We start from the raw sequence: 25,320 nt of genomic DNA on the forward strand, positions 1-25,320 counted from the left end.
GGAGAAACTGAGCCACCTCAAGAAAAAAAAGGTCTAACAAATATACTGACATTTATTGATTTCCTAAAAAAAAACAAAAAACAAAAAAAAAACAGATGTCAAGTCCAACCTTGCACACAGAGCTCCCAATAACCATTAAATATGGGCATGGCATAAACAACAAAAGAACTTCAGACTTCATCAAAATGAAAACCCTCTGTGCTCCAAAGGACACTGTCAAGAATGTGAAAAGAGAGCTGACAGACTGGGAGACAAATCTCCAAAACACACATCTAATAAGGGACTTCTATGTATAATATATAAACTCATGACTCCATAATAAAAGACAATCCAATTTAAAAATGGGCAAAGGAGCTCAAGAAACATTTCTCCAAAGAAGATACAAAAATGACAAGCACAGAGAAATGCAAATCAAAACCGCAAGGAATCCCACTTCATACCCACTAGGATGAGTATAATCACAGAAAATATCAATTGTCAGCATGGGTCTGGAGGAACTGGGACCCTCATACAACTACTGGGGGGAATGTAAAATGGTGCAGCTGCTTTGGGGGACTGTCTGGCAGCTCCTCAAAAAGGCAAAGAGTTGCCATATGACTCAACAATTCCACAAGTGTCTACCCAAGAGAAATGAAAACCTACGGCCACACAAAAACTTGTCATGAAGTTCACAGCAGCATTATTCATAAAAGTTGGAAACAACACAAAAGTTCACCAACTGATGAACACATAAACGAAATTTGGTATATCCATGCAACGGAGTCTAAGTGAGCCATAAAATGGAACCAAGTACTGATTCATGCTATAACACAGCTGAACCTTGAAAACATTATGTTAAGTGAAAGAAGCCAATCACAAAGGATCACATATTGTATGATTCCATTTATATGAAATGTCCAGAAAAGTCAAAGCTATAATGACAGCATTAGTGGTTGCCTAAGGCTGGGAGAGTGAGCATAGGATGTGGTAGCTAAAGGGTATGGGGCTTATTCTGGAGGTGATGAAAATGTTCTAAAATTGACTGGCTGCACAACTCCGTGAATATACTAGAAAACACTGAACTATACATTTTAAGTCAGTGAATGTTATGGCAGGTGAATTATATGACAAGAAAGCTATTAAAAAAATATGGACCAGGGGCGCCTGGGTGGCTCAGTCGGTTGAGCATCCGACTTCGGCTCAGGTCACGATCTCCCTGTCTGTGGGTTCGAGCCCCACATCGGGCTCTGTGCTGACCGCTCAGAGCCTGGAGCCTGTTTCAGATTCTGTGTCTCCCTCTCTCTCTGACCCTCCCCCGTTCATGCTCTGTCTCTCTCTGTCTCAAAAATAAATAAATGTTAAAAAAATTTTTTAAAAATATATATGGACCAAAAAATATGACCATTTTAGGAAACTGTCCAACTTAAAATACAGACATCAAAACAGATAGAAAAAGGGATTAAAAGGAAACAAAGAAAGGAGAAGAAACTTAAAAAATGATTCTAACTTTGTATCCCCAGAAAGGAAGAGAAAAACTGTAGTCATGAAACAAGATCAGGATGCACTCAAAGAACAAAAAGGAACTCTTAAAAATGTCATGGTCAAAGTTAAATATCTGACAGAAGGTGGTGCAGAGAATGCCACCATATTCCATTGATCTAATCCACCACTAACTGTGTGATGTGCCAAGATCTTTGGAATGACTAAGATAGGAAAATGCCACCAACTGAACTATGACACACTAGCAACTGAAAGACTCATCCATCTTCTTCTACAGTCACAGAACCCTAATTTTATTGAGAATGGCAGTTTACTCCACCAAAAAAGTACATTTCCCTGGATCCTTTGCAGCTAGGTGCAACCATACAACATAATTAGGTGCTGTGTGGGACTTCCAAGAAGGCTCCATAGAGGGAATGAAGTTGGCTTCTTCCTTCCTGATGGCTGGAACTGGAAGATAAATATGATGGCTGGAACTCCAAAAGCCATGATCTTGAGGACAGAAGCCATGCACTGTGTATGGCAGACAGTTGGAAAGGAGACGGGCCCCAGTGATTTCAAGGAGCTGCTGGACCAGCCTAGACAGTCCATCTCGACTTACTTTACATGAAAGAAAAATAAACTACATCTTTATGCCACTGTTACTTTGGGTTTTATGAACTGTACACTTAGATACACTCTTAACTAATTTAGAAGAATTAGAAGATAAAGTTAAGGAAATCTCCAAGAAGATGAATTGGAAAATCAACAAAAAAACTATAAAACTTATAGAGGATAGGTCCAAGAAATCCAACATTAGACTAACAGGGGTTCTTGGTAAAGAACACAGAGCAAACGGAGGGAAAGAAACAATGTAAGTAAATTTCCCCAAATTGAGAAATACTAATGTCACAATTGAAAGTGCCTGGCTTAAAAATTAGAAAGTAAAAACACAGCCCAAAGCTCATGAATGTGAAACTTAAGAACATAAGGGATAGAAAGGAAAATGCAAATTTTTCAGAGATAAAAAACAAAAACGAAACCCAGTGGCACAACAAAGGATAGAGAATTAGGATATAATGAGACTACTAGTGTTTGAAGACAACGGAGCAACACATTGAAAAATGATTCTTGCAAATCCTTTCTGGGAAAATGATTTACGACCTAGTTTCTCTACCCAAACTATTGATCTGGTCCCCAAAAACAGGCATTCAAACAGGCAAAGACTTAGAACATTTATCTATCACACATTTTTTTCTTAGGGAGGTACTAGAGAATGTTTTCCAGCAAAATAAGCGGGACACCAAACAGAGAGAAACAGGAGATCTGGAAAGCCATAGATTCAATACAGGAGAAAAGTGGAAGCAGTCTAGGTGTAGAGAATAACCAGTTCAGACTGGAGCAGAACAGAGGCACCCAGGAGGAAAATCTCCAGGAGAAAGGGTAAACTGATGAATGATCTGATAGCATTTGGGGAAAAACTTAATAAAAAAAAAAAATTTATATGATGGTTATGATGGAACAATTTGTAAAATTTTAATAATAGGTTTATTTAGAAATATGCAAGTAAGAAAGCCATTTATTTGTAAGAAAAAAACAAGAAAGTTGTACAAAAGACAAAACGTGATCATAACACATAATTACATCATAAGCATTATTCTTGGCTCTCTGGTAGTCATTTTGCATGGTCAAAAATGTAAACATTTTATTGCTTTTATTAAATTATACAACTTACTGTATATGATAGTACTGAGGTGATGAGGGGGAAAGTGATATAACATTGCTGATGCTTTTCTACAGTACCGGAATAAATACAAAATGTCTTAGTTGTGATATCAAGGTATAGCAATATAAAGGTAGGACTTTGAACTCAGGAGATAAAACCTAGAATAAACAAGCGAAAATTTACATCAACTGCCTCTGGGGATTGGGGTTGGGGAGGAGTGGGACAAAAATCTGACACTTTTCATTATAAGCCTTTGGTATTAGTTAATATTCACTGATTTAAAAATAAGATAAAAAGAAAATATAACCAACCTATTTTTCATCCCAGGATAGATTAAAACCCAGACCTTGTATGACCAAGACCTTCAGGATCCAACTGCCTTTCCAGTCTTATTTTCTATTATTCCCTCTCACACACCTGTACCCATGATTTCCCCTCTAGAGCCCACTTCCTTATGCCTCCCCCAGGCTGTACCAGCCCTTGCCAGGCTCAGATCCTGATAGATCTGGCCCATCCCTAAAGGCCCAGGTCCAACTTCCATTCTGCTCATATAGCAAGCCTGCAGTGTGTAAAAGCCAAGCACCCTAAAGCTCAGGGGCCCCGAGTCTCAGTTCTAGCACTGTCTCTTCTGAAGATAGCCAGGCCCGTGGGTTTGATTATAGAAGCCCAGGCTGGAGATTCCCAGCCAGCGGCCTTTAAGCCACCTGGAATTATATGTAAAATACTCTGAAACTGTTCAAAGGCTCCAATCAGCATGCCCGAAGGACTTCTGCACTTCCTCACCACTGGCTTAGTGTGCACTTGTCTGACTCTCTTCCCTGCACCCCTTTTCTGCGTATACTGGGCCCCCAGAAGGTAAGCTCCCAGCGCAGGTACTACACCTCCTAGTCTTAGAGGAGATGTTTCAAAAGCAGGGGGCTCTCCCAACACAGAACCCGTCCAGGGGTGAGGCAGGGAAGGCAGCAGAGGCAAAGCCTACGGGCTCAGCTGTTTGACAAGCTGGGTAGGTACTCCTCTTGGGGTGACCTATCCTAATCCTACAGCCTACTTCTCCAAGCCCTGCCCAGCCCAAGAGCTGCTCTGTTCCAGCCCTGAAACCAGCTCAGGAGTTGGCAAACATTCCACGTTGGCTCTTTGCCTATGCCCCCTTCAGTGTCTCCTGAGGTCTGTTTGCAGCGCTATAGCCCCCTAGAGGCTGCATTTCCTGGCCAGACCCAGATGCCATCACCACCTCTCAGAAGAGGGACTGATTCTGCTAGCTCGGCCCTCCAGCACCACTGGCTGGCTCCCTGTCTCAGCCTCCCGCCACTGTGTGGCCGTTTTGTGCTTGCTTCCCCACTCTGCACTGGCCCTGCCTTCCCCGGGTTTCCACTCATGGAAGGGGCACCTTATGCTCACTCTTCCTCCGTTCTCCTCATTATCATCAACATACTAGGGACTGGAAGGAAGAGTTTATCAAAGGGCTTACCCAGAATTTCACAAGAAAAAAGGCATTGGAAGGTCCCCGTTCAAAGAGCTCCTTGAGTCCCCCCTTTTTCTCTGGGAATTTGTCATAGATCTGGCGGATGTCCACGGCTTCGAGGTAGGGGTCACTGTAGCTTGGGCTTGACTGGCCAATGTGTACAAACAGGTGCTTGTTATACTGTGGAGAGAACAGCTGGTTTCAGGGACAGGTAGAAGGTATCAGGGCAGACACAGCAGCCCAGAGCTCAGATCACAGCCATGCCACCTAGAGCACGTGACTTCACTTCTCTGGGCCTCAGTTTCCCAACCGGTAAAATGGAGACAGTAAAAGGATCAAATGTAAAGCAAAGTTAACGGGTATAAAGCATTTGGTGCTGTGCCTGCACCTAGTCGGTACTCAATAAATTGCAGTTATGTGTATCATTCTTGCCCTGGCTATGGTGGGCATTTTCTATCTTTGGGCCTCTGTTATCTCATCTGTCACGTCAGACCACTGACCTAGATAAGCTGTTTTCAAACGGTGCTCCACCCTATAGATGGGGGCTAGGCTGCCTCTGTGTCCCTTACAGGCACCTGGCTACAACCAAAGTCTACTTCTTCTGTTGTACCCACTGGGCTTCTGAGAAAGAGTATGATTAATGGGTGCCTCAGCTGAAAAAACAAGTTTGAAAACATCAGTGTGAAATGGTCTGTGAAGTCCCCCAGGCTCTGGCACCCTGTCAGCCCAGCCTCCTCTAGCTCCTCCTCCTCCTCTGACCTTTGCAGGTAACGCTGGTCACCAGGGACATGGGACCCTGAAGGAGACAGGGTGGGGATGGGGCTCCTCTCTCTGCTACCGTCCCAAAGATATGGGTCAGACACAGGAGGCTCCTCAGAGCCACAGGGGAAAGGGGGAGCGGTGCTGGGTGGGAGGGCAGAGAGCATGGAGGGAAGAGTACAGATCAGAGAGGGAGCAGCAGAGGGAGAGGCCAGGAGAACCGGGATAGAAAAAGAAACCAGGGGACGGCTTTGGGGTGGGAGCATCAACAGTGTCAGGGAAAGAGGGAGGTGAAGTGAGGAAAGAAGAGGGAGGGAGGATGAAGGAAAGGGGGAGGGCCAATGGAAGGGAAGACTGGGAAGCAACAGGACATCTAAGTAAAACCCAGAAGTGGAGTGGGGCAGAAGGCCAGGGCAGGAAGCCAGAAGCGGGTGGGAAAAGAGCTGGAAAGACATGGGAGCAAGAACCTCTGGGAACAGGAGAGGGTGGGAGAGCCAGCCAGACCCAGGCCAGGACCTACCGTATCAGGGTCCTGCTGCTGCTCCAGGAAGGCAGAGAACTCCAACATCCAGAGCTTGGAGCTGGCCACACTGCGGCCCTGCCATGGGGGTGCCGGGGGCGCTGAGGGCGATGGGGCGGGTCCTGCAGGAGACTCAAACCCTGCATGCAGCAGGAAAGGCACATGGGGACGGGTCCACACCTCAGCCTCTGCGAGGATCCCAGGCCCAGCCGTGAGACCCTGTGCTGGCAAGGGAATCATCTCCTGCCTCCCCTAAATGGGACCCCCATCCCCGGCAGGGGTGGTGGAGGGGAGTGCCTGGCCCGGTACAAGTTAGGCCCCTTGGGCCCCCCGTACAGAACTGTCCTCAAGGGAAAATGGATGCCGCATGGAGGGGCCGGGATGCCAGCTGGGCTGAGGGCTTCCGAGCAGCACAACTACGTTCTTGTGGAGGAGCTTCTGGTCCGGTCAAAGATAACCAGACACACTGACTGCTATAGTGATGGAAGCCCCGTGAGAACTGGAAGTTTCCGGATCTGTTCACTGCAGTCTCTCCAGCCCCTAGAACAGTGCCTGGCATTCCTTACAGGTTTGCTAATAACAGAAGTAATGAGTGTCATAAGAATTGACAAAGTATGCACTTGGGGGTGGGCAGGGAAGGTTTTTCCCAAGAAAGTGATGCTTGAAGGAAATAGTAAGTACAGGCAGAAGGGGAGAAAGGAAAAAGGGTGCTCCAAGCAGAGGACACGGCAGAGGCAAACTAGGAGCTGTGAGAAGCCCCGTCCTCAGAGGAACTGGAGAGTGGGTGGGTTTGTGCCAGTGGCAGGAAACGAAGACAAGAGATGAGCCGGACGGGGGAACTGGGCTAAGCAGCATGAATTTTAGCCTGAGAGTCTGAGAGGGACAGAGGATTTTAGGGAGGACAGTGAACTGATCAGACATGCATTTCTGAAAGATCCTACTCAGTGTGAGGGAAGGACTAGGCAGGGGTGAGGCGGTCAGAGGCTTGGTCCCAGGGATGTTTTCCCAGTGGAAAAATGAAGGCCTGAATGAAAGCGGTGTAGTGGAGGGAAGAGTAAGGGATAGAGGAGGCACATCCTAGGCCTTAGTTACTGATGGGACGTGAGAAAGCAGTGAGACAGAACTCCAGACACCAGCTTTCCAGGCTGGGAAGCCCCACATGCTCAGGTGGGTGACTCGGGAGCATTCAAGGAAGGAGACAGAGAAGAAACACAGGGGTGGGAGGAGGGCCATGCTGGACACTGAACAAGTGCTATGTGCCAGACATGACTGGATATACAGAAGACACAGACTAGTCAGCCACAGACGTTGCCCCCCAACCCCAGATACTAGCAATAGAGTGTCAAGTGCCAGATGGGGGTGCAGAGCCCTCAGGATGCCTAAACTGGGTGGGGGCAGGGCAGAGGAGCTTCCAGGAGGCCTGAGCAACAGCCCAGAGGCAGGGCGGGGCTGGGGGCATGGAGGGAAGGAGGGAGAGGAGAGAAAGCTAAGTTACCAAGGAGGTCCATGCAAGTCCTACTACAGAGTTTAGATTGTACCCAGAAGGCACCAGGGAGCCAGGATTGGAGTGAGTGAGTGAGTGAGTGAGTGAGTGAGTGAGTTAGTTAGTTATTTATTTTAGGATTGGAGTTTAAGCCTAGGAACCACATGGTGGGATTGATGCTTTAAAAAGGTCCCTGGGGTAAATTACAGGGTGAAGAGGGGAAGCGGGATAAAACCAGTGTCAGGTTAAGAGGCTGCTGCAGTAATCCAGGCAAGAGTAGGTGGGCCTGAACCAAGACAGTGAGGCCAGGGAGAGGAGGGGACACACAGGAGGGTGGATCACTGGGAGAAAGTAGCAATAGGGACACCAGGAGGGTGGTGGGCTGCTCTCAGAACAGAACCAGCCAGGCCAGAAGGTCAGCAGGGAGTCATTCCCCGAGCCAGAAAAGGTGGTTAAGGGGAAGGATCCTGTCTTGCCCTTCAGAGAGGAAGGAGGTAAGGCACCTCCATGAGAAAGAAGCAAAGACAGGGCAGGTTACCTGAGCAGTGAGAGGGAGGGGCCCTACCTATGCTCCAGGCCTCTGCCCAGGAATGTTCCCTCTCCTCACAAGTGGCTCCAGGCAACAAAGCCACGCTCTCCTTGGACCTCCCATTTTGAAGGAGACATCTTAGCATCACCAAGAGGGAAGCCATCCCAGGAGCCAAGCTGCACAGGACACACATGCAGCATAGAAAGATGGCCGGGGGACAGCTGCCCTGGGGCACAAGGACCGCCCCCTCTGACCCGTGTGCACCCCTGGAAGCCCTGAGTGTATCAAACAACCCGAGAGGCATGGCGGGCTTGGTGCACGGCAGAGGTGTGCGTGGCAGGAGCACAGAATGGGGTGGGGCCAAGAGACTGAGCACACGCCAGGGCAGCATCTAACAGGGGCATGAGGGATCCAGCTGTCGGGGGGCCGGGACCTGGAGGGCAGGAGCTGCAGGTGTGCGAGGTGCACGGGAGCTGTGCGCTGCCGACCCACCTGGCAGAGGCAGCGAAGGCTGGACAGCGTAGGTTTGTTGAGAGAAAGGTTTCACACTACGGAGACAGGAGAGAGGAGGTGTAAGCCCTGGGCAGGTTGCAGCCCAGGAGTCTCTGGCAGTGTCCAACGCTGTGTGTGGCTGGCCCCAGTGGTCTGAGCATAAGTGGCCTTAATGGGCTCTGGCCACCTGCTCCCTCCCCTGCCAAGTCCCTCAAGTTTCATGGATGACCCACAGAAGCAGCATGTCTGTTGGGAAAATCCATTCCTCCCTCCTTCCTTCCCTCCCAAGCCAGCCAGAGGTCTGCTTCCTAGCCTCTCTCCCTCAGGGTCCCAAGCTCTGGCCTTGTTTCACGCTGGACAGACTGGAGTTTCAGCAAATGCCACCCCAGCGTGTCCACACCACAGACTGAGCTATTGCCTAAAAAGCAGGACAGCCTGATCCCAAAGCTCAAGCCCCTCCTGAAAGGCTGCCCCCAGACTGCTACCCTGTCCCATACTGGGAGCCAGGCTCAACAGCACAAGTTCACAGGCTCAAGTTCAGTTCAGAGAGCAACTGGTAGCAGGCCATACTCACTCATGGGATGTTCCAGCTTGGCCCGGCAAAGCTCCTTGCCAAAACTGAGGAGGCAAAAAGCACAGAGTCAGCACAGCCCCATGCACCAGGGCTGTGGTGTGGGAAGACCGAGCAGGGGCCTCATCTGGAAGGCAGGGTTGGGGGCCTAGACCCAGTGGGCAGTAAGGAGAGTCAGCACTGCTACACTGGGCTAGGTTACAGCAGTGTCCCAAAGTGTGTTTCAAGGAGCTCTAGTCTCTAGACACACTCTGCCAAGAAGGTGCTCCTTGAGAGAAACCCCAGGTTTAGAATTACAGCAACTGTATTCCTCCCTTAGAGGCCCACAGTGCGTAGCAGCACATAAGGCCTGAACAGTCCAAGGTCAAGAAACCTATTTAGGTGTAAGCGTCCCAAACTTCCTTACACACAGAATTACTTTGTTCCCTATCTATGCAATATTCTGATGGACTAGCAGTCTCTGGAGCACACTTTGAAAACTCCTGGACGAGAGGCTCACTGAGCATGGGGTGAGGTCCTTCCCTACACGCCTAGGGCAGTGCTATGGGTGCATGGTGAAGACCCATGTAGACCCTATAGCCAAGAAAACCTTGTGAGGACACAGCCCTAGAAAGGAGGAGCCTTTCTAGATCATTCTGAAAGGGTGACCAAGCTGGCCGTGGCCAAGAAATTTAAAACCCAAACAAGCGTTTGTTCCTGAACATCAGCTCTCCGACTGGAAAGAGAACAGTGCTGAGGAGCAGAGGGGAGGGGGGAGCCGGGACAGGGCCGAGTGGTGGAGAGCTGCTCAGGGGCATGCTGATGTTACACCAAAGACTCAGGCGTCAGCCCCCTCACCTGTCAATCAGGCCAACTCTGTAGAGCTCCTTGGTTGGTCAGCTAATGGGAGCTGCTTTGCCCCTTGTGGGAGGTCTGCTGTGTCACCGTCAAGGCCCCCGAGAAGGTGGTGCCGATGCCAGCAGAGCTGTGCCTCAGCGTGGCCCCTTGGCCCTTGGTCCCTCCTTCCCCCTGGCTCTCCTGGCCTGGGAGGACTCAAGTGAGAGAAATGTGGCCTGGCCAGTGCCTCTGGCTCCTCAGGAGGGGGAGGAGTGAGAAGGAGGGGCTGGTGTGGTCTCTGGCTCCAGGCAGCCCCACTTACCCCTGAGACTGCTGGGTGGCCTGGGCCCCGGGCGAGGGCCATTTTACTGTGGAAGGCTGTGGCGGAGATGGCCTGGGCGGGCGACATGGGAGCCATGCTCTGCAGGGCCTTGTCCTTAGCTGCCTGGTCCTGGGGAGACATTGGAAGGGAGGGCCTCAGCAGTGGTCACTAGGGCAGGCATGGGCAAGGCGGGGTCTGAGCTTGTGCTCAGGAAAGCTGTCCTATCGCCAGTGGCCAGAGCCCTGGACAAGGCCCTGAGGGCCAAGGCTTATGCCCCTGCAGTGCTATTAACTTTGTTTGTGACTAAGTGCAGGTCACTTGGTTTCTCTGATCAGTTTCCTCATCTGTCAATGGGGCAAAATACGTGTCCAGCCTATTTTATTAGAGCTTAAAGGGCCTTTTGGAGACCATCTGCCAGGCGGTGTCTCCACGGGGATACTCTGAGAACAGAAGCTTTTTAGTCCTTGCTCGCCTCCACACCACTGGCAGCTGGCATGGTACCTGGCTCATAGTAGATGATACATAAATATGTCAGAGCCCTCCTCGAATGGACAGGAGGGGTCATCCTCGGTCACACGAACTGTCTAGAGGCATGGGGCAATCTCCTGTGGCCCCACCTGTCTCAGGCCTGCCCCAGGGGTCTCCCCTTGCACTGTGGACACCCGAGGCACCCCCAGACTTTTCCATGTCAGGATGTAAACACGTACGGTCTGCCCTCCCTGGGTCCAAAGGCCCCAAAAACGGGTTCACCCTGCACCGGCTCTGAACAAAGAAGTACTCAGGGAAGCATATGTGAGGAACAAACAGGCACTTAATGACATTAGTGATGATGACAATAATAGTAGTAACAATTTTTACATGTGTGTAAGCCAGCAGTTCCCATCCGGAGTGTCCTAATCCCACAGGTCTTCAAAAGTGATGAGACCGTACTTCAGTACTGAGATTTCTGTATTTCAAAAAGCCTGATGGGAACTGTGTTTTTGTCCAAAATAAGACCACATTTATAGACTGGAATGGCAAGTATTATTCAGCATGTATAGCTTAATTGAGGCCAAAAGATTGGATTATGTCAACTCAGGAGCTCAGATTAGAAATTCTATCTTTATGATGAATATTTTTAAACAGAGAAAATAAATTAGCTGTTATTTGGTAATGAAGTTGGTAGACCCAGATCTGTCCTGAGTCATAACCGAGTCACCCCGGAGAAGCGATGGAGGTCCCTGTAGCCTACAGGTGCCATTCTATGACAGTTTCACTGAGTCCCCACCATAGCCCTGTGAGGCGGGCACCACCTTGGTGGCCCCCGACAGCATCCCAACACCTCGTGATTGTGGAGCAGGATTCCAAAGGCCCCTCCACTCAGCCTCTCCAGGACCATCTGCACTCACTTGACACAAGGTGACCCACACGTGGACTCTGAACATCACAGCACTCCTGTGAGGCCAACAGGACCAGTAGGATCCCCATTTTAAGATGAAGAAACCGAGGCTCAGAGAATTTATGTGACTACGGTGTTGACAGTGGTGATGGTTGGCCTGAGAGTTTGGCCCCAGTTGGCATTATCAATTTACCTCTGGGCCTCTGCAGGGCCGGGGTAGGGGGGCGGAGGACACGGGGCAGGGAGTGAGGAGGATGGACACTGACATTTACCAGCACCCAGCGCACACCACAGAACACACAGGAAACCCTTCTGAGAGGATGGGTCATCCTCAAACCACTGTCCTTTTGGGGTCAAACTTGGGCCTTGCTCTCAGAGGCTCCCTGATAACCAAAGAGGGAGCTACTCAGCATAAGGTGGCCTCTTCCCAAGGACACTTGCACTGTTCAGGAGGAAGAAGTCAAACACGCCCAGGCCAGCTGGCTCAGGCCTCTCCCTCCAGGAGGACATGTATGATGCAGCAGGCCGTACCTTCCCAAAGCTTGCAGACCTCTGTGGTTAACAACTACATTATGAAGCCAGAGAGCTCCATCCGCTCAATGTCAGCCACTTACGTCCCTTCCCGGATAGCTGATCTAAACAAATGACTGGGACTCAGGAAACCACGTCCTCACCAGGGTGGGACAGGAATCAAGGGGAAGTAGGAAGGACATTATGAGGAGTGACATCAAATGGCCAGGCTATAAGGCCAGGGAGTCACTGAATTTTGGGGCTGGAGAGGACCTCAGACGTCAACTTGCTTAACTCTGTCATTTTACATTTTAAACCAAATGGAGCTTGAGGAAGGTCAGTGACTCATCCAAGTTCACATGGTACAAGGGCAGAGCATGCTACACCAAATCCCGGGTCCTGGAGGATTTCTATCTAATTAATAGAAGTCTGTCCACCAGGGATTATGTTAGGTCACAGACCCCTTTGAGAATATGACAAAATCCTCAAACCAATCTCCCCAAGAAAACTCTTATAAAGATTTGCATATTATTTAAGGGGCTCATGGCTGCCCTTGATGTCCATCCAGTGGTCTACGAAGGCTCTCCCAGGCCTCCAAGTTACAGCCTGTGGACAAAGGTAGGTGCGATTCCTTGAAGCAAATGTGCCCATACAGATGGTCCCCAAGGGAATTAAAAGTTTCCCTGGATGGCTGTAAACAGAACACTGTAAAGTCTTGTCTCCATTCTGGCCCCCTGCCAGGGTCCCAGTGAGAGGCAGACCGGAGAGGGAAAGTGGGGCTCAAGTTGGACTCCAGGACCCAAGGGTGTCTGAGGGTACGTGTGCTGGCTTGAAAGGGAGTGACAGCTGAGGCCCAGCCAGCTGTCCCAGGGACAAAGGAACGAGGTGCCGGGCTGCAGCTGTGGGGGCTGGGGACAGCTGGGCTGAGTGGGCAGCGGGGTGCGGCTTCCTGGGAGTTCCCACCACTCATTTGGAGCCTCCCATGTCAGGATCACGGACAACTGAAGCCACACGGGACCTTCAAGCTCCTCTAGTTCAGGGGTTTTTAACTGGTTTATGAGCTACTTTGGGGTTCAAGAGCCACAGAGCATCAGAAGCAGATGGGAGCAGGGTCTCTGGCCTATTCCTCACTAACCTAGCTTTGACTGGAGTAGCCCCTTTGATAACATACTGGGGTGATATTTTGTTTGGGGGGGAGAAGGGGGACCCGGCTGCTTAAAAAAAAAGTGTGTTAACTGCTGGACTCAGTCTGATTCCCTCAGATGTTAGCTCTTCCTGCCAAGTAGCTGGGCAAACTCTGCTACAAGCGTGTCTATGGTGGGGTGGGGGCTCACTCCCTCTTGCCATTCACCAAAAGGGTCCCCTGGCTCCAGCGACCAGGAGGCCTAAGTCCTGTGGGGAACAGAGTGCCCTAGGGGGGGTCCTGTGGGGCATGGCCCTGTAAGGTAGGGCTGACCTGGGGAGGGGAGAGAACTGCCCATCTCAGAGAACAGAGTGCAGGAAGGAATTCCACCAGCTCCCACAGTACAACCCACCCCCACCCCACCACCCACAGCATGCCTCCCAAGCCTGACCACCCTGTAGGCTCAGCAGATGGCAAATAAGGGGCCAGTGACTCAAGGACGTCCTCAAGGAAGGGGGTATGGAGGACAATCCCACTGTGATCTGGGAAGTACTCTGTCCAGGGAGGGGGGATGCTCTAGAGCCTGGTGGTCACACATACTTACACACACACACACACACACACACACACACACACACACACACACACACACGGCTCTGAAGTCAAGTGTCATTCCCTATATAGACAGGAGCACGATTATAGGCTAAATCCCAGTCTTCTTAACACCAACAAGCATGCTGGCTCTGCACACAAACAGCCAGCCCCTGAACCCAAGGGAAGACTTTTCCTGCTGGAAAAGGAGCTCCAACTTCTAGGAAGCTGGCCCCACCCATGCTCTAGGTCCTCCCTCCCACTGCTGCTGTTTGCCTTACCTTTAGCTTGGCCTGGATCTCGCGGGCTTTGCGACGGGCCAGCACCTGGATGTGGCTGGAGACCTGCAGCAGGAAGAGAAGGCTCCTGTCCCTACCTCCCAGAAGGCCTGTGCTCCCCATTCTGGCTCCCTGACCCTCAGCACCGCCCTCCTCAGCCTCAATCCACATCTGTGGAATGAATGAATGAAAGGGCCAGTCAATGGTGGGCCTTCAGTCCCTCCATATCCAGCTAATCCAGACTTTGGCAATAAATACAAGTATAGTGCCAGTACTTTGTCCTCTGTTCTTCTGGTGTCCTGGAGAGGGGAGGGGGCTGCTGACTCCCCTGTAAGGTGAGGGATTTCCTCCCAGTTGATAGCAACAGGAACCACAGGGAAACTGAACTATCTGTGGCACACCAAAAAGACACAACCCCTCTGAACCAGCCCCACCAGGAATCCACACTGGGGCCTACAGAGGCCCTGGCCCACCATGGGAGCAGGCTGGAACTGGGGTACCTGCCCCTGGGACTCACACTCATCTTTCAGGGCCCACCTGCTTCCTGGTGCGGGTCTTTCCTGTCCGGAGCTTGATGTAGCGGGCAATCAGCTCATTCCGACCTACAGAGACACCAACAGCTTCTCAGCAGAAGAAGGACAAAAGGCAGGCACACAGGACGATCTGGGAGATCCCTTCCCTCATCCTCTGGCCACCTTGACTGGGTACTTGGGGTGAGGATTCTACAGGTTCCCTCCTGCCCTCCTTGGATCCCACAGATCTCCCAGCAGCAAGAGGAAACTGAGGCCTTGGTGGGAGACAGGTAACCTGAGAGCAAGGAGGTGACAGGGCTGTGGGCCCCACACAAACTTGGGGAGCCCTCTCAGAGGCCACCTCCTCCCCTCCACTCTACAGCAGCCTGACAGTCCTGCCTCCTCCTGGGGCCTTCTGCACACTTGAGAGGCTGCAGGGAGGTGCTTGGGCTTTGGCCATCCCCCATGCAGTCCCCGCGGCTTCCACCACCTCCATATGAGCAGGGCCTTACAAGATGTCTTGTCTGGTCTGTGAGCAGCAGCGGGGATGGGGGACATACGTGCTGAGACACCGAGGGTCCCCAGAGAGGAGGTCTGAAGCGCTTAACTCAAAGAAAACCCAGACAGACCACAACTCCAGCTCCATGGCTCTAACCAGTCAACAAGTAATACTGAGTGTGCACCATGGGCCTACCTTGCTAGGGGCTAAAGCTGCATCTAAGGGATCTCAGAAAACTGTGAGGAGCCACCTGTGTCCTCTACTACTATAAATGCAATTATGAAAAGAGGTTCCGTCTTCAAAGAAACTGCCACCTAGCTGAGGAGAGACGTGTGCCCATGCTGTAACTCCAGTGCGTGCCACAGACAGGGAACACACAGTGTGTTCAGAGCACAAGGGGTCAGTTCAGGTTGGGTGGTCAGGTGAGCCTTCAGCTGGACCTTGACCACTGGGTAGGATTAAACCATAAAGAAGGGCATTGGGCTGGGGAGAGGGAGGGCAAGGGGATTTCAGCAGGAGCTACCACCTCCCTGGTCCAGCTCTGGGGTCAGAGGGCACAGCCGACAGCCTGCCCTGTCCTGCTGGCCCTTGTTGAGCCTGGAGGACTGTGACTATGAGTAAGGAGACTGCTGGTGCAGGGGGTGGGGGTGGGGTGGTGGTGATGAATAGGCTGTCCGCCACCCTGCTGTAAGCAGAGAGCACAGCCAAGGCCAAGCTGGCCCCCCAGCTGACCTTTCCCCACTGCCAATGCTGAATTAAGAGGCCACCCTGAAGAGGTCTCATCTGCCAGAAAGACTAGCTGGCCTGAGCACTGGACTGTCTGTGTCAGGGAAAGAAGGGAGGGAGGATTAGACCCTGAGGATATCACCTGCCGGCTGGTCTGCACCTAAAACAGGGATCCAGCAAGGTGGCTCTTCTCAAAGCTCTCCAGGGAGAGGTATTCCAAAGCCTCCTTTAAACAAATGTCTGAATAAAGTTCAACAGTCCTGCCCCATGTCTAACTTGAGACACTCATGTTGCAGCTATGAAGTGCTATTATCACTTGCCAGAGAGTCTAAGTCATCACCAGTGGTGACTATACACGGGTCACAGAACTGGGATTTGGGGAGCCAGATGCTAGCCCAGTGGTTCCACAAATGAGCTATGGGACCGTGGCCAATGGGATTTTATTCCTCCATGGACCTTTACCCAGACTTCTCTTCTTAAAACAGGCCCTTTTAGGTGCGCCTGGGTGTCTCAGTCGGTTGAGCGTCCGACTGGCTCAGGTCATGATCTCACAGTTTGTGGGTTTGAGCCCCGCATCGGGTTCTGTGCTGACAGCTCAGAGCCTGCAGCCTGCTTTGGATTCTGTGTCTCCCTCGCTCTCTGCCCCTCCCCCGCTCATACTCTGTCTCTCTCTGTCAAAAATAAACATTTAAAAAAATTTAATAAAAATAAAATTAAATATAAATAAATAAACAAACAAACAAATAAATAAATAAATAAATAAAACAGGCCTTTTTAGGGTATTTTCTCAAGATTATTCCAACCAAATTTTTATAGACTTAGGAAACAGACCTTAACTTTGGCTCAGTTTCCTTTCCTGTAAAACAAACAGGCCTGTGGGAGTAGTGTAGCCCCCACCCCACCATAGACACGCTTGTAGCAGAGTTTGCCCAGCTACTTGGCAGGAAGAGCTAACATCTGAGGGAATCAGACTGAGTCCAGCAGTGTAGTAGTGTAGTTCAGAGACCAGCCTGGGAGCAAGGAGAAGAGCAAGGGGAGAGAGAAGGTTCCTGAGAGCCAGGAAGCTGACTGCAGTGCTGGAGGACATGCTCTTGAGAAGGGCAAGTTGGAGAGTCCCGGGGCGGGTGGTGGGAAAGGCAGGGGGCACTCGTCTGAATGATATCAGAGACCATTGTGTTCTCGTGCTGCTCCTCTAGCCCACACCTTGTGTGCAGGGAGCAACCTATCAGTTCTATCTGTCTTTTCTGTTAGATTCTCACACCTCAGAGCAAGAGACTACACATCCCCATTCAGGTCGGCATCTCCAAAATCTGGCCCTGTTTGTCAAATAAAGGGTATATCAGCAAATCTTGACAGCCGACCCTTGAAGAACATGGGTTTGAACTGCACAAGTTCACTTACACATGAATTATTCTCAATAAATACAGCACAGTACCATATGTATTTTCTCTTCCTTAGGATTTTTTAAATAACATTTTCCTTTCTCTAGCTTACTTTACTATAAGGATATAGTGAATACATACAAAATATGTGTTAATCGACTGTTTATATTATTGATAAGGCTCTGGTCAATAGCAGGCTGTTAGTAGTTAAGTTCTGGGGGAGTTCAAGTTATACGTGGATTTTCTACTGTGTCTGGGGGGAGGGTAGCATCTCTAACCCCCACATTGTTCAAAGGTCAATTGTATAACCGGAATCTAGACACTTCTCACCACCTCACCCTCCGTGGTCCAAGCTCCCATCCTCCCTGGCCTCAACTACTAGAATAGCCTTCTACCTGGATCCCCTGATCAGCCTATTCTCAACACAGCAGCCACAGCAATCCTGTGGCTCAAACACCCTCCAGTGGCTTCCCATCTCCCTCAGATTATAAGTGTCCAAGCCCCTACAATGGCCTAGAGAGACCCACAGGATCTGTTCACTCCATCCCCAGCTCAGCCCCTCCCTGAACTTATGTCACCTGCTACTCGGTCTCCTGGCTGTTCCTAAGACCTGCCTGACCCATGCCCATCTGAAAGCCTTTATGTGCCCTGTTCTCAGCCCAGTCACATGTGGCCCACAACCTCACCTTCACACCCTTGACACCTTCTTTGCTCAGATGCCATTGCCTTAGAGACCACTTCCCTGAACACTCCCCTGAAAACTGAGGTCAGCCCCCGCCTACCCACCTTGGACTGCCTACTGTCTTTACTGTTCTCATAGCACCTTCTCACATGCCATGTGATCTGCCTACTTACTCGGAGCACTGCCTACCTCCTCCCCACTCCCAGCAGAAGGAAAGCTCCTGAGAACAGGGATTCACACCCAACACCTAGAACATTGCCTGCGGTTTTCTGTAGCAGGTTCCCACAAACATTTGTTAAATGAATGATAAGGGATAATGTTAAATAGTGATATGATACTGGCCAAATGTCCCACAAGGCTCTTTAGCCTTCTATAGTTAAGGTACAAGTTATAGAAAAGCAAATACCCTTTTACTTCTGATTAGTCCAACATAATTTTTAAAGTGATTTCTTATCCCAGTCTCATTTGACCCTCTCCATGCAGGAACAAATCCAGATTTGGGGGGAGCCTAAAGCATCTAAAAATTGGAAGGCTCTCATTGAGAAAAAGAATTTAAAATATAAACCAAAATTAGGCTAAGATCATTTTAGGTTAAGATGGGTATGTTTATTCTCTTGATGATAGTAATTGGTTTCATAGGTGTATATGTCTGTCAAAACTCAACCAAATTATCCATTTGAATATGTATGTATAGTTCACTGTATGGTAATTATATTCCAATAAAACTACTTTCCAAATTTAAACTAAAAATAAAAAGCTTAGAGGTGCGTGGGTGGCTCAGTTGGTTGAGCATCTCACTGGCTCAGGTCATGAATGATCTCACGGTTCATGAGTTCGAGCCCCTCATGAGTTCAAGCCCCTCATCGGGCTCTGTTGTCACAGCTGGGAGCCTGGAGCCTGCTTCGGATTCTGTGTCTCCCTCTCGCTCTCAGCCCCTCCCCCATTCCCTCCCTCCCTCCCTCTCTCTCTCTCACCCTCAAAAATGAATAAACATTAAAAAAAGAATAATAAAAGGTTTAGGGACTTTGGAAGGGGCATATACTAGTGATGGTCTTGAAGCATTAGCCCCATCAACTTCACGGTAAACCTCCCTACTGCCTGTAGAAAGGCCAGCAATTACACCTATTACCAAAGGAGAAAACTGAAGTCAGAAAATCTCACCCAGATTGTCTACCAGCAGATCTAGGACCAGCTGCCTGGGTTTGAGCACTGGTGCAGCCACTGCGGGCGGTACAGTGAGCACCTGGCACCAAGAAGGTGCTGCTCAGTTAATGGGAATTCGCCTCCAACACCGGGCCAGCGTCCTGGCCCTTTACACAGCGGCACATCCTCTACAGTACATGTCAAGCAGCAGCAGCAGCTAGGGAGGAGGCCTGTGTCCTCCAGTGGCCAAGACCCTTACTCCAGACATTACAGATGGCTCGCCTCCTGTGAGAGCCCCAGGTCACGAAGACAGAGCCCCTCCTAGCCCCACAACTGCCTCTGCCCTCGGCTACAGAGTTCAGGAACCAGACAGGCCATCCTGGCCCTGGGCTAAGCAGTGGGGGCCATGGGAGCCAAACCCAAGGGGTCTGGGCTGGCTCAGCTGTCCTTTACCAACTTGTGCATCCTCCCCTCCCTTACCAGCTCATCTCAGACCATTATTCCACCCAGCCTTGTTCTGCTTATCAGAGGCAATGCCAGGAGTCGAGAGCTCCCCCTGGGTGGGAGTGAAGTGCTGGGCTTCTGTGGGTGTGTTGGGCCAAGAGGGGTCAAACAGCTTCCTTCCTGCCACCGGGGTGCTTTGGAGGTCACCCTGGCCATTCTGCCTCCAGGCCAGCTGGCATCTAATCCAGGCTTTACACATACATGGGGAGTTTCTACAGCTTCTTTCCCTCTTGTAACAAGAGCTACGATAGTGAACATTTATTTATTGAGCACTTATATGAGCTAGAACCTGTGCAAATACATGATGTGTACTGGGAGTTTTATTTGCATGCTCCTTGTCAATCCTCATGTCAACTCTATGCAGCTGCTACTACTGTCACATTTAACAGACAGGGAAATCGAGGTACAGAGAGGTTTGGAAAGCTGTTCAGGGTCACAGGCCAACAGGTAGTTAAGACTGAAATCCATGCAATCTGGTTCTATAGTCTGTCTCTTCAGTATTGCACAGAATTACTTCTATTTCACATGGGATTGAGGGCCGTCTCTCTGAAGGGTTGGACCTGGAGATCCCACAGGTCCAGTGTAGCCTAAGGAAGACAACTCTGTGGCCCAAGCAAGGGAAGTGATTTACTGAAAGTCACATAGTTTGTTAGTGTTCCAGGTGCCATGAGAACATACATTTCTAAGGCTTCATGACTATGATACAATGACTGCCCTCCCTTCGCCAAGCTGGGAACTTCCTCTGCAAGACCACTGTGCTCCTCCCTCTGGACTGATCCCCCAATTCTCTGGGGCTCTGCATGAAATAAGTCCTTGATGATGTCTGACTGCCCCTCACCTGACCCAGATGCTGGAGGAAGAGCCGACTATTTGAACCCAAAAGCCTGCCCACCTGTTTTCATTCTCTTATGGACAGTGGTACCCACAGCTGATAGAAACCAATGTGCTTTGGATGATGTAGACGTCAGGAAGCCACAGAGTCAAAGGCAGAAGCGGAGAGAAGTAGGGAGCATGTGTTCAGAGGCAGAGCCCTGAAACTACAGCCAAGGTCAGCAAAGAGCAAGGGCCGAAAGAAACTAGTACAAAATCCAGATGAGTTAGTGGGAGAGAAAGAGACCTGCATTCTTGTCCCAGCTCTGCCACTTGCTGCTAAAACCCAGGCCTTTCTTCTCCCCTCCAGTTCAGAGACCACATGCTGGGACAGCGGGAGGCCAGCTTGGACCTCGGTGGGGGCAGCTGGGCATTACAGTGTGGCAGGTGGCCTTGGCCAACCCAAGAGAGGGCCTGGGTGGGGCTGGAAAGGACACCTCCGCCAGACTGTGGCCCATCTGTCAGGGGACATGTGTCCAACAGCCCCCACCTCATGTCCACAGCCCCATCCCACCATGGGTGAGGACAGCCGATGGACAAAGGTCAGCCTTGGCCTAACTACAGGCTGAGGGTGGGGCGTTCTCGATGCAGGGTCCACATATCACCACCACTTCCTCCCAACCCCACATACAGTGTCACACGTACCTGCCAGCCACCCCAGGCTTTTCCTTGAACACACACTACCACTGAAATCCTTATCCCGTTTGCACAACCCTGTCTGGAACAGGCCATTTCTGCATCTCATTTCCTCTGTATTGCCTCCTCTCTCTGCACCAGCCCTCTGTCTGGGCCATAAGGGTATTAAATGGCACAAAGGAAGTGAAGCACCTACCACCTAGCAGAAGGTCAGTAAGGTCAGTAAGGTCAGCGGTTGTTGTTCAGGTTGTTCATAAGGCCCCATTATGCTGAAAGCTATTAGTTTTCAAAATTGGAAAAGTTGAGAACCTGGGCACAGAGCCTCCCACCCAAGAGGAGACAGATCTGCACGTGCAGTGTTTTGGTTCACCAGAGGCCTCTCACGGGAGGGAGCCTCTTATGAGCTCTCCATTTCACCCTGGCAGCTTGGGACTGGTGGGGGGGGGGGGGGGGGGGAGGCCAACCTTCCTCCACAACAGCCCTAATCCCGATGGCCTGGGGGCCTCTCTGTCCAGGGATCGGCTGAAGCTATAAACACCTGCAGCTGGAGGAGGAGGCTATTTGTGGAGAAGAAACTTCTGCCCAAAGCCTGGAAGCCTGAGAAGGCAGTGATTAGGCCTGACATCAGAGCTATTACCACCATTGTCCCTGGAGGGCTCTGAGGCTTCTGGTGAAATCCTACTCGGCCTTCAAGGCTGCTGCCCCAAGAAGCCTTCCCTGATCCCCACCCAAGTGGGTGTGCCCACTCCCACCTCCAAGTCTGGGTGCACAGGGGTCTGTGCCTTTCTCTAAAGTCACTGGAGCGCCTGTCTTCCTCCCTCACTAACATTCAAGCTCCTTGAGGGCAGAGGACACGTCCCATTCAGCTCTACACTCCACTGCTGCTCTCTGGGCACCTCCATGGGCTCCCATCCCTGCGGTAACACTAAAAGGTCATGTCTTCTTCCAATGAGCACACGAAAAGATGCTCAACATCACTAATCATTAGGGAAATGCAAATTAGAACAAGATGCCATTTCACACCCACGAGGATGACCATTAAAAAAACAAACAAACGGAAAGTAACAAGTGTTGGCAAAGACGTGAAGAAATTGGAGCCCCTGTGTACCACTGGAACGACATAAAATGGTGCAGCCACTGGAAGACAGTTTGGCACTTCCTCAACAAGTGACCTCCAATTACCATTCAATCCAGCAATTCCATCTCTAGGTCTATACCCACAAGAATTGCAAGTAGGGACTCAGATACCTGCACACCCATGTTCAGAGCAGCACTACTCACAACAGCTGAAAGGTGGAAACAACTTACTGTCCATCAAGAGGTAAATGGATATATAAAATGTGGTGTATCTGTGCAACGGAGTATCATTCAGCTATAAAAAAATAATAGAGCTATGACACAGGCTACAACAAGGGTGAACCCTAAAGACACTGTGCTAAGCAAAATAAGCCAGTCACAACAGGACAAATATTGTATGATTGATTCTACTTCCATGAGGTACCAAGAATAGGCAAATTCATATGGACAGAAAACAGAACAGAGGTTACCTACGGCTGGGGGAGGGGGTTGGGGAGTTAGTGTTTAATGGCTACAGTTTCAGTTTGGGATGGATGAGAAGGTTCTAGAGACAGATGACAGGGATGGCAGCAACAATGTGAACGAATTTAATGCCACTGAACTGTACCTTAAAATGGTCACAATGGTAAATTTTATGTGATGTATATCTTCCCACAATAAAATAAATGAATGTAACCAAAACCAAACAAAAAGGTGGCATTACTGTCATCACTCCTCGGTTGTACAAAATGAGGAACTGAGGCTGAGAAAGGTTAGACCACCAGCCCAAGGCCACACCAGTGCAAGTTTGAACTGAGGGTCACATCATCAGGCCTCCAGAAGCATGAAGTTAGCATTGTAAACCGGGGGGGGGGGGGGGGGGGGGGGGTACACAGAAGGGAGCCAGAAACCACAGAGCAACAGAGCAAAGGGCAGTGGAGGATCCAAGGAACATGGTGGTGGCAGGGGGCAGAAGCTCGGATGAGGGCACTGACCGCTGTCCCATCACCTCAGTGACCAGAGCCTTGACCTGGGCCTAGTCCCTACTCTGCCTCTCCTTAGCTGTGTGTGTTATCCAAAACAGGGTCTCTTCACCTCTGACAGTGGTCATCGCAGCACCTGCCTACAACGCCCATCAAAACCACCACACAGAGTCCCTCCTCTGGATGGGTGCTCACTGTCTTCCCCCTTCCCTGAGCACCTCCCTCCTCTACCCTGCTCATGCTACACTTCCTTCCAGAAAACTTCTAAGATAGCCTAGCCCCCTGAGTAACACTATACACAACATAAGTGCCATGAGATTACTTTCTAAAGATGTTTCTCCTGCCCCTCCATTGTCCCATGCAGTTGTGGACAACAGAGGCTGCAGCCCTCAGCCCAGGCCTGGCTCAGGGCAGTGGGAGCTTGTTCAAGAGGAGCTGCCCAGGTGGTAACAAGAACAAGAAGCCTGGGCCACAGGGCACCCAGTGAGACAATGGAGAAAGCAAGGAGAGGAGAAGCAGAAAGAGGGAAGAGAGGCCAGGAGAGCTCAGAGATTCAAGAGCATGGTGGGCAGGAAGGAATGGACACACAGAGAAGACACAGCTGGCCAGCCAGCCCTCTTGCAGGCAAGGCAGAGATGGCAAGACAGCGGGGACCAGGGCAGAGCTGCGAGGGGGGGAAAGACAGAGTGTGCGGGCAGATGGGGGTGACAAGTTGCCCCACGCTCACCTCCCCACCACCTGCCCACGGGGCCAGAGGCCAGGCTGGCCAAAGGAGGTCAGAGTGACCAGCATGGCGATGCCAGGGCGAGGGTCACACAGTGACGGGGCACAAACGAAGGCAGTTGTGAGCGAAGACGGCTAGCGGCCCCGGGAGCCTGTCTGCAAATGTGGGAGGCTCAGCTCAGAAGTCACAGGCGCTAATCTGTGCTGTAGCTCTGCATGCTATCCACATGTCTGCCTGGCCTTCCTCAGTGTCCTGCTCGGCTGCACTGGGGCCAGAGCTGGGAGCAGGCCTAATTCCTGTCCTCAGAGCCTCCAGCTCTAGACTCCTCCTCTGGGCGCCCTGGAATCACCCTGATGATCCTCAGCTCCCACCCTGTGCCCCACTGGGCTGGCCCACCTGGAAAACAACTGATGGCCTCTGAATGTGGGAAGCGGGGTGTGTACGGAGTGGGGCTCTCAGGGGCTCAGGCACTGGAGGATGGCAAGAGAGGGTCCCCAAGGGAAGATGAGAAGACACAGGAGAGCAGCCAGAGTAAGGTGACGTCTGAGTCAGCTTGGCAGCCTGTCCCTCTTCCTCCACCTCCCGGGTCCCATCACACACACACACACACACACACACACACACACACACACACACACACACACACGGGGCTGAGCTCAGAGCTATATATACCTCCCAGCTGGACGGCAGCCCCTGCTGAGTGAGGGCCCCTTCATCGACTCCCTGCGAGGTCCTGCCCTGGCTCAGCCCCCATGCCTGGTAAGAGGAGATGGGGATAAGCCAGCGTCTGGACCCCAGCAGGATCTGTAGTCAGGGAAGACAGGTGCTGTGGGGGCTGAGTGAGTCATCAGACTCATAGTGCCCCTGCCCAGAGCCTGGCCCACCTGGAGCCCGGGCCAAGCAGAAGGGGGAGGTGGTGCAGGGAGGAGAGGAGCAGGCGGGGCAGGCTTCACAGAGCACACAAAGGCCGTTCAGGGTGATGGGGGAGCACTGCGCTTGGGGGTAGGGGAACTGGTTCTACCCGTGGCTCTCGCACTTACTACCTAAGAGACTCTGGGAGAAACTCTTGGCCTCTCTGAGGTTCTATCTATCTCTACATCTGCAACCAGAGATTATAATTCCTCCCTCCTCTCCTTGAAAAGATTGAAGCGATAAAGGGTATCAGAGACCACTGAGAGCCTCTATCTTCCTTGGCACAACTAAGAGGCTCCGGGCCCCTCCACCCCTCCCCTCCCTTCCTCCCAGGTCCTCCCCTGTGTGATCCCCCTCCTGGTCTCTCTACACAGGAGGAGAACCACAAAAGGGACACCAACATGGCCAGGGCAGTTTGCCAAACACCATTTTCAGCCTGTTTCCCCACCACTTAACAGCTCCCCTCCAGCCAAACAATTCCAACCCAAGGCCTGCCAGAGACCCGCAGGCTTGCACTTCCCAAACTGGCTCAGTCACAATCTCAGGCTTGCACTTCCCAAACTGGCTCAGTTACAATCGTCTGCTGACTGATAACAAAGTCTCTTAACCCAATTCCTTTAAATGTGAAATGGGGAGAGAAATATCTACCCACAACCACTAAATAAAACTAAGT

At 50.9% G+C, this 25,320-nt stretch overlaps 1 protein-coding gene across 6 annotated transcripts in view; it reads right to left on the reverse strand.

The window, feature by feature from the left end:
* The window catches only part of TEAD4 (TEA domain transcription factor 4), a 68,530-nt gene that overhangs the window by 12,318 nt on the left and 30,892 nt on the right, over positions 1–25,320 (reverse strand). For 3 of the 6 annotated variants that reach the window (XM_053894997.1, XM_019464833.2, XM_019464835.2), the window contains 7 exons: positions 14,556–14,620; positions 14,022–14,084; positions 10,139–10,267; positions 9,004–9,047; positions 8,430–8,485; positions 5,926–6,113; positions 4,653–4,826 (listed from right to left, as the gene is read on the reverse strand). In XM_053894997.1, the coding sequence (XP_053750972.1) occupies positions 4,653–4,826; positions 5,926–6,113; positions 8,430–8,485; positions 9,004–9,047; positions 10,139–10,267; positions 14,022–14,084; positions 14,556–14,620 (719 nt within the window). The remainder of the gene's footprint in view (positions 1–4,652; positions 4,827–5,925; positions 6,114–8,429; positions 8,486–9,003; positions 9,048–10,138; positions 10,268–14,021; positions 14,085–14,555; positions 14,621–25,320) is intronic. The other 3 variants (XM_019464834.2, XM_019464837.2, XM_019464836.2) reach the window with 3 other exon arrangements.

This window comes from Panthera pardus, unplaced genomic scaffold, assembly GCF_024362965.1.
Source record: "Panthera pardus isolate Hobbes unplaced genomic scaffold, ASM2436296v1 HiC_scaffold_6, whole genome shotgun sequence".
In the NCBI taxonomy this organism is placed as follows: domain Eukaryota; kingdom Metazoa; phylum Chordata; class Mammalia; order Carnivora; family Felidae; genus Panthera; species Panthera pardus.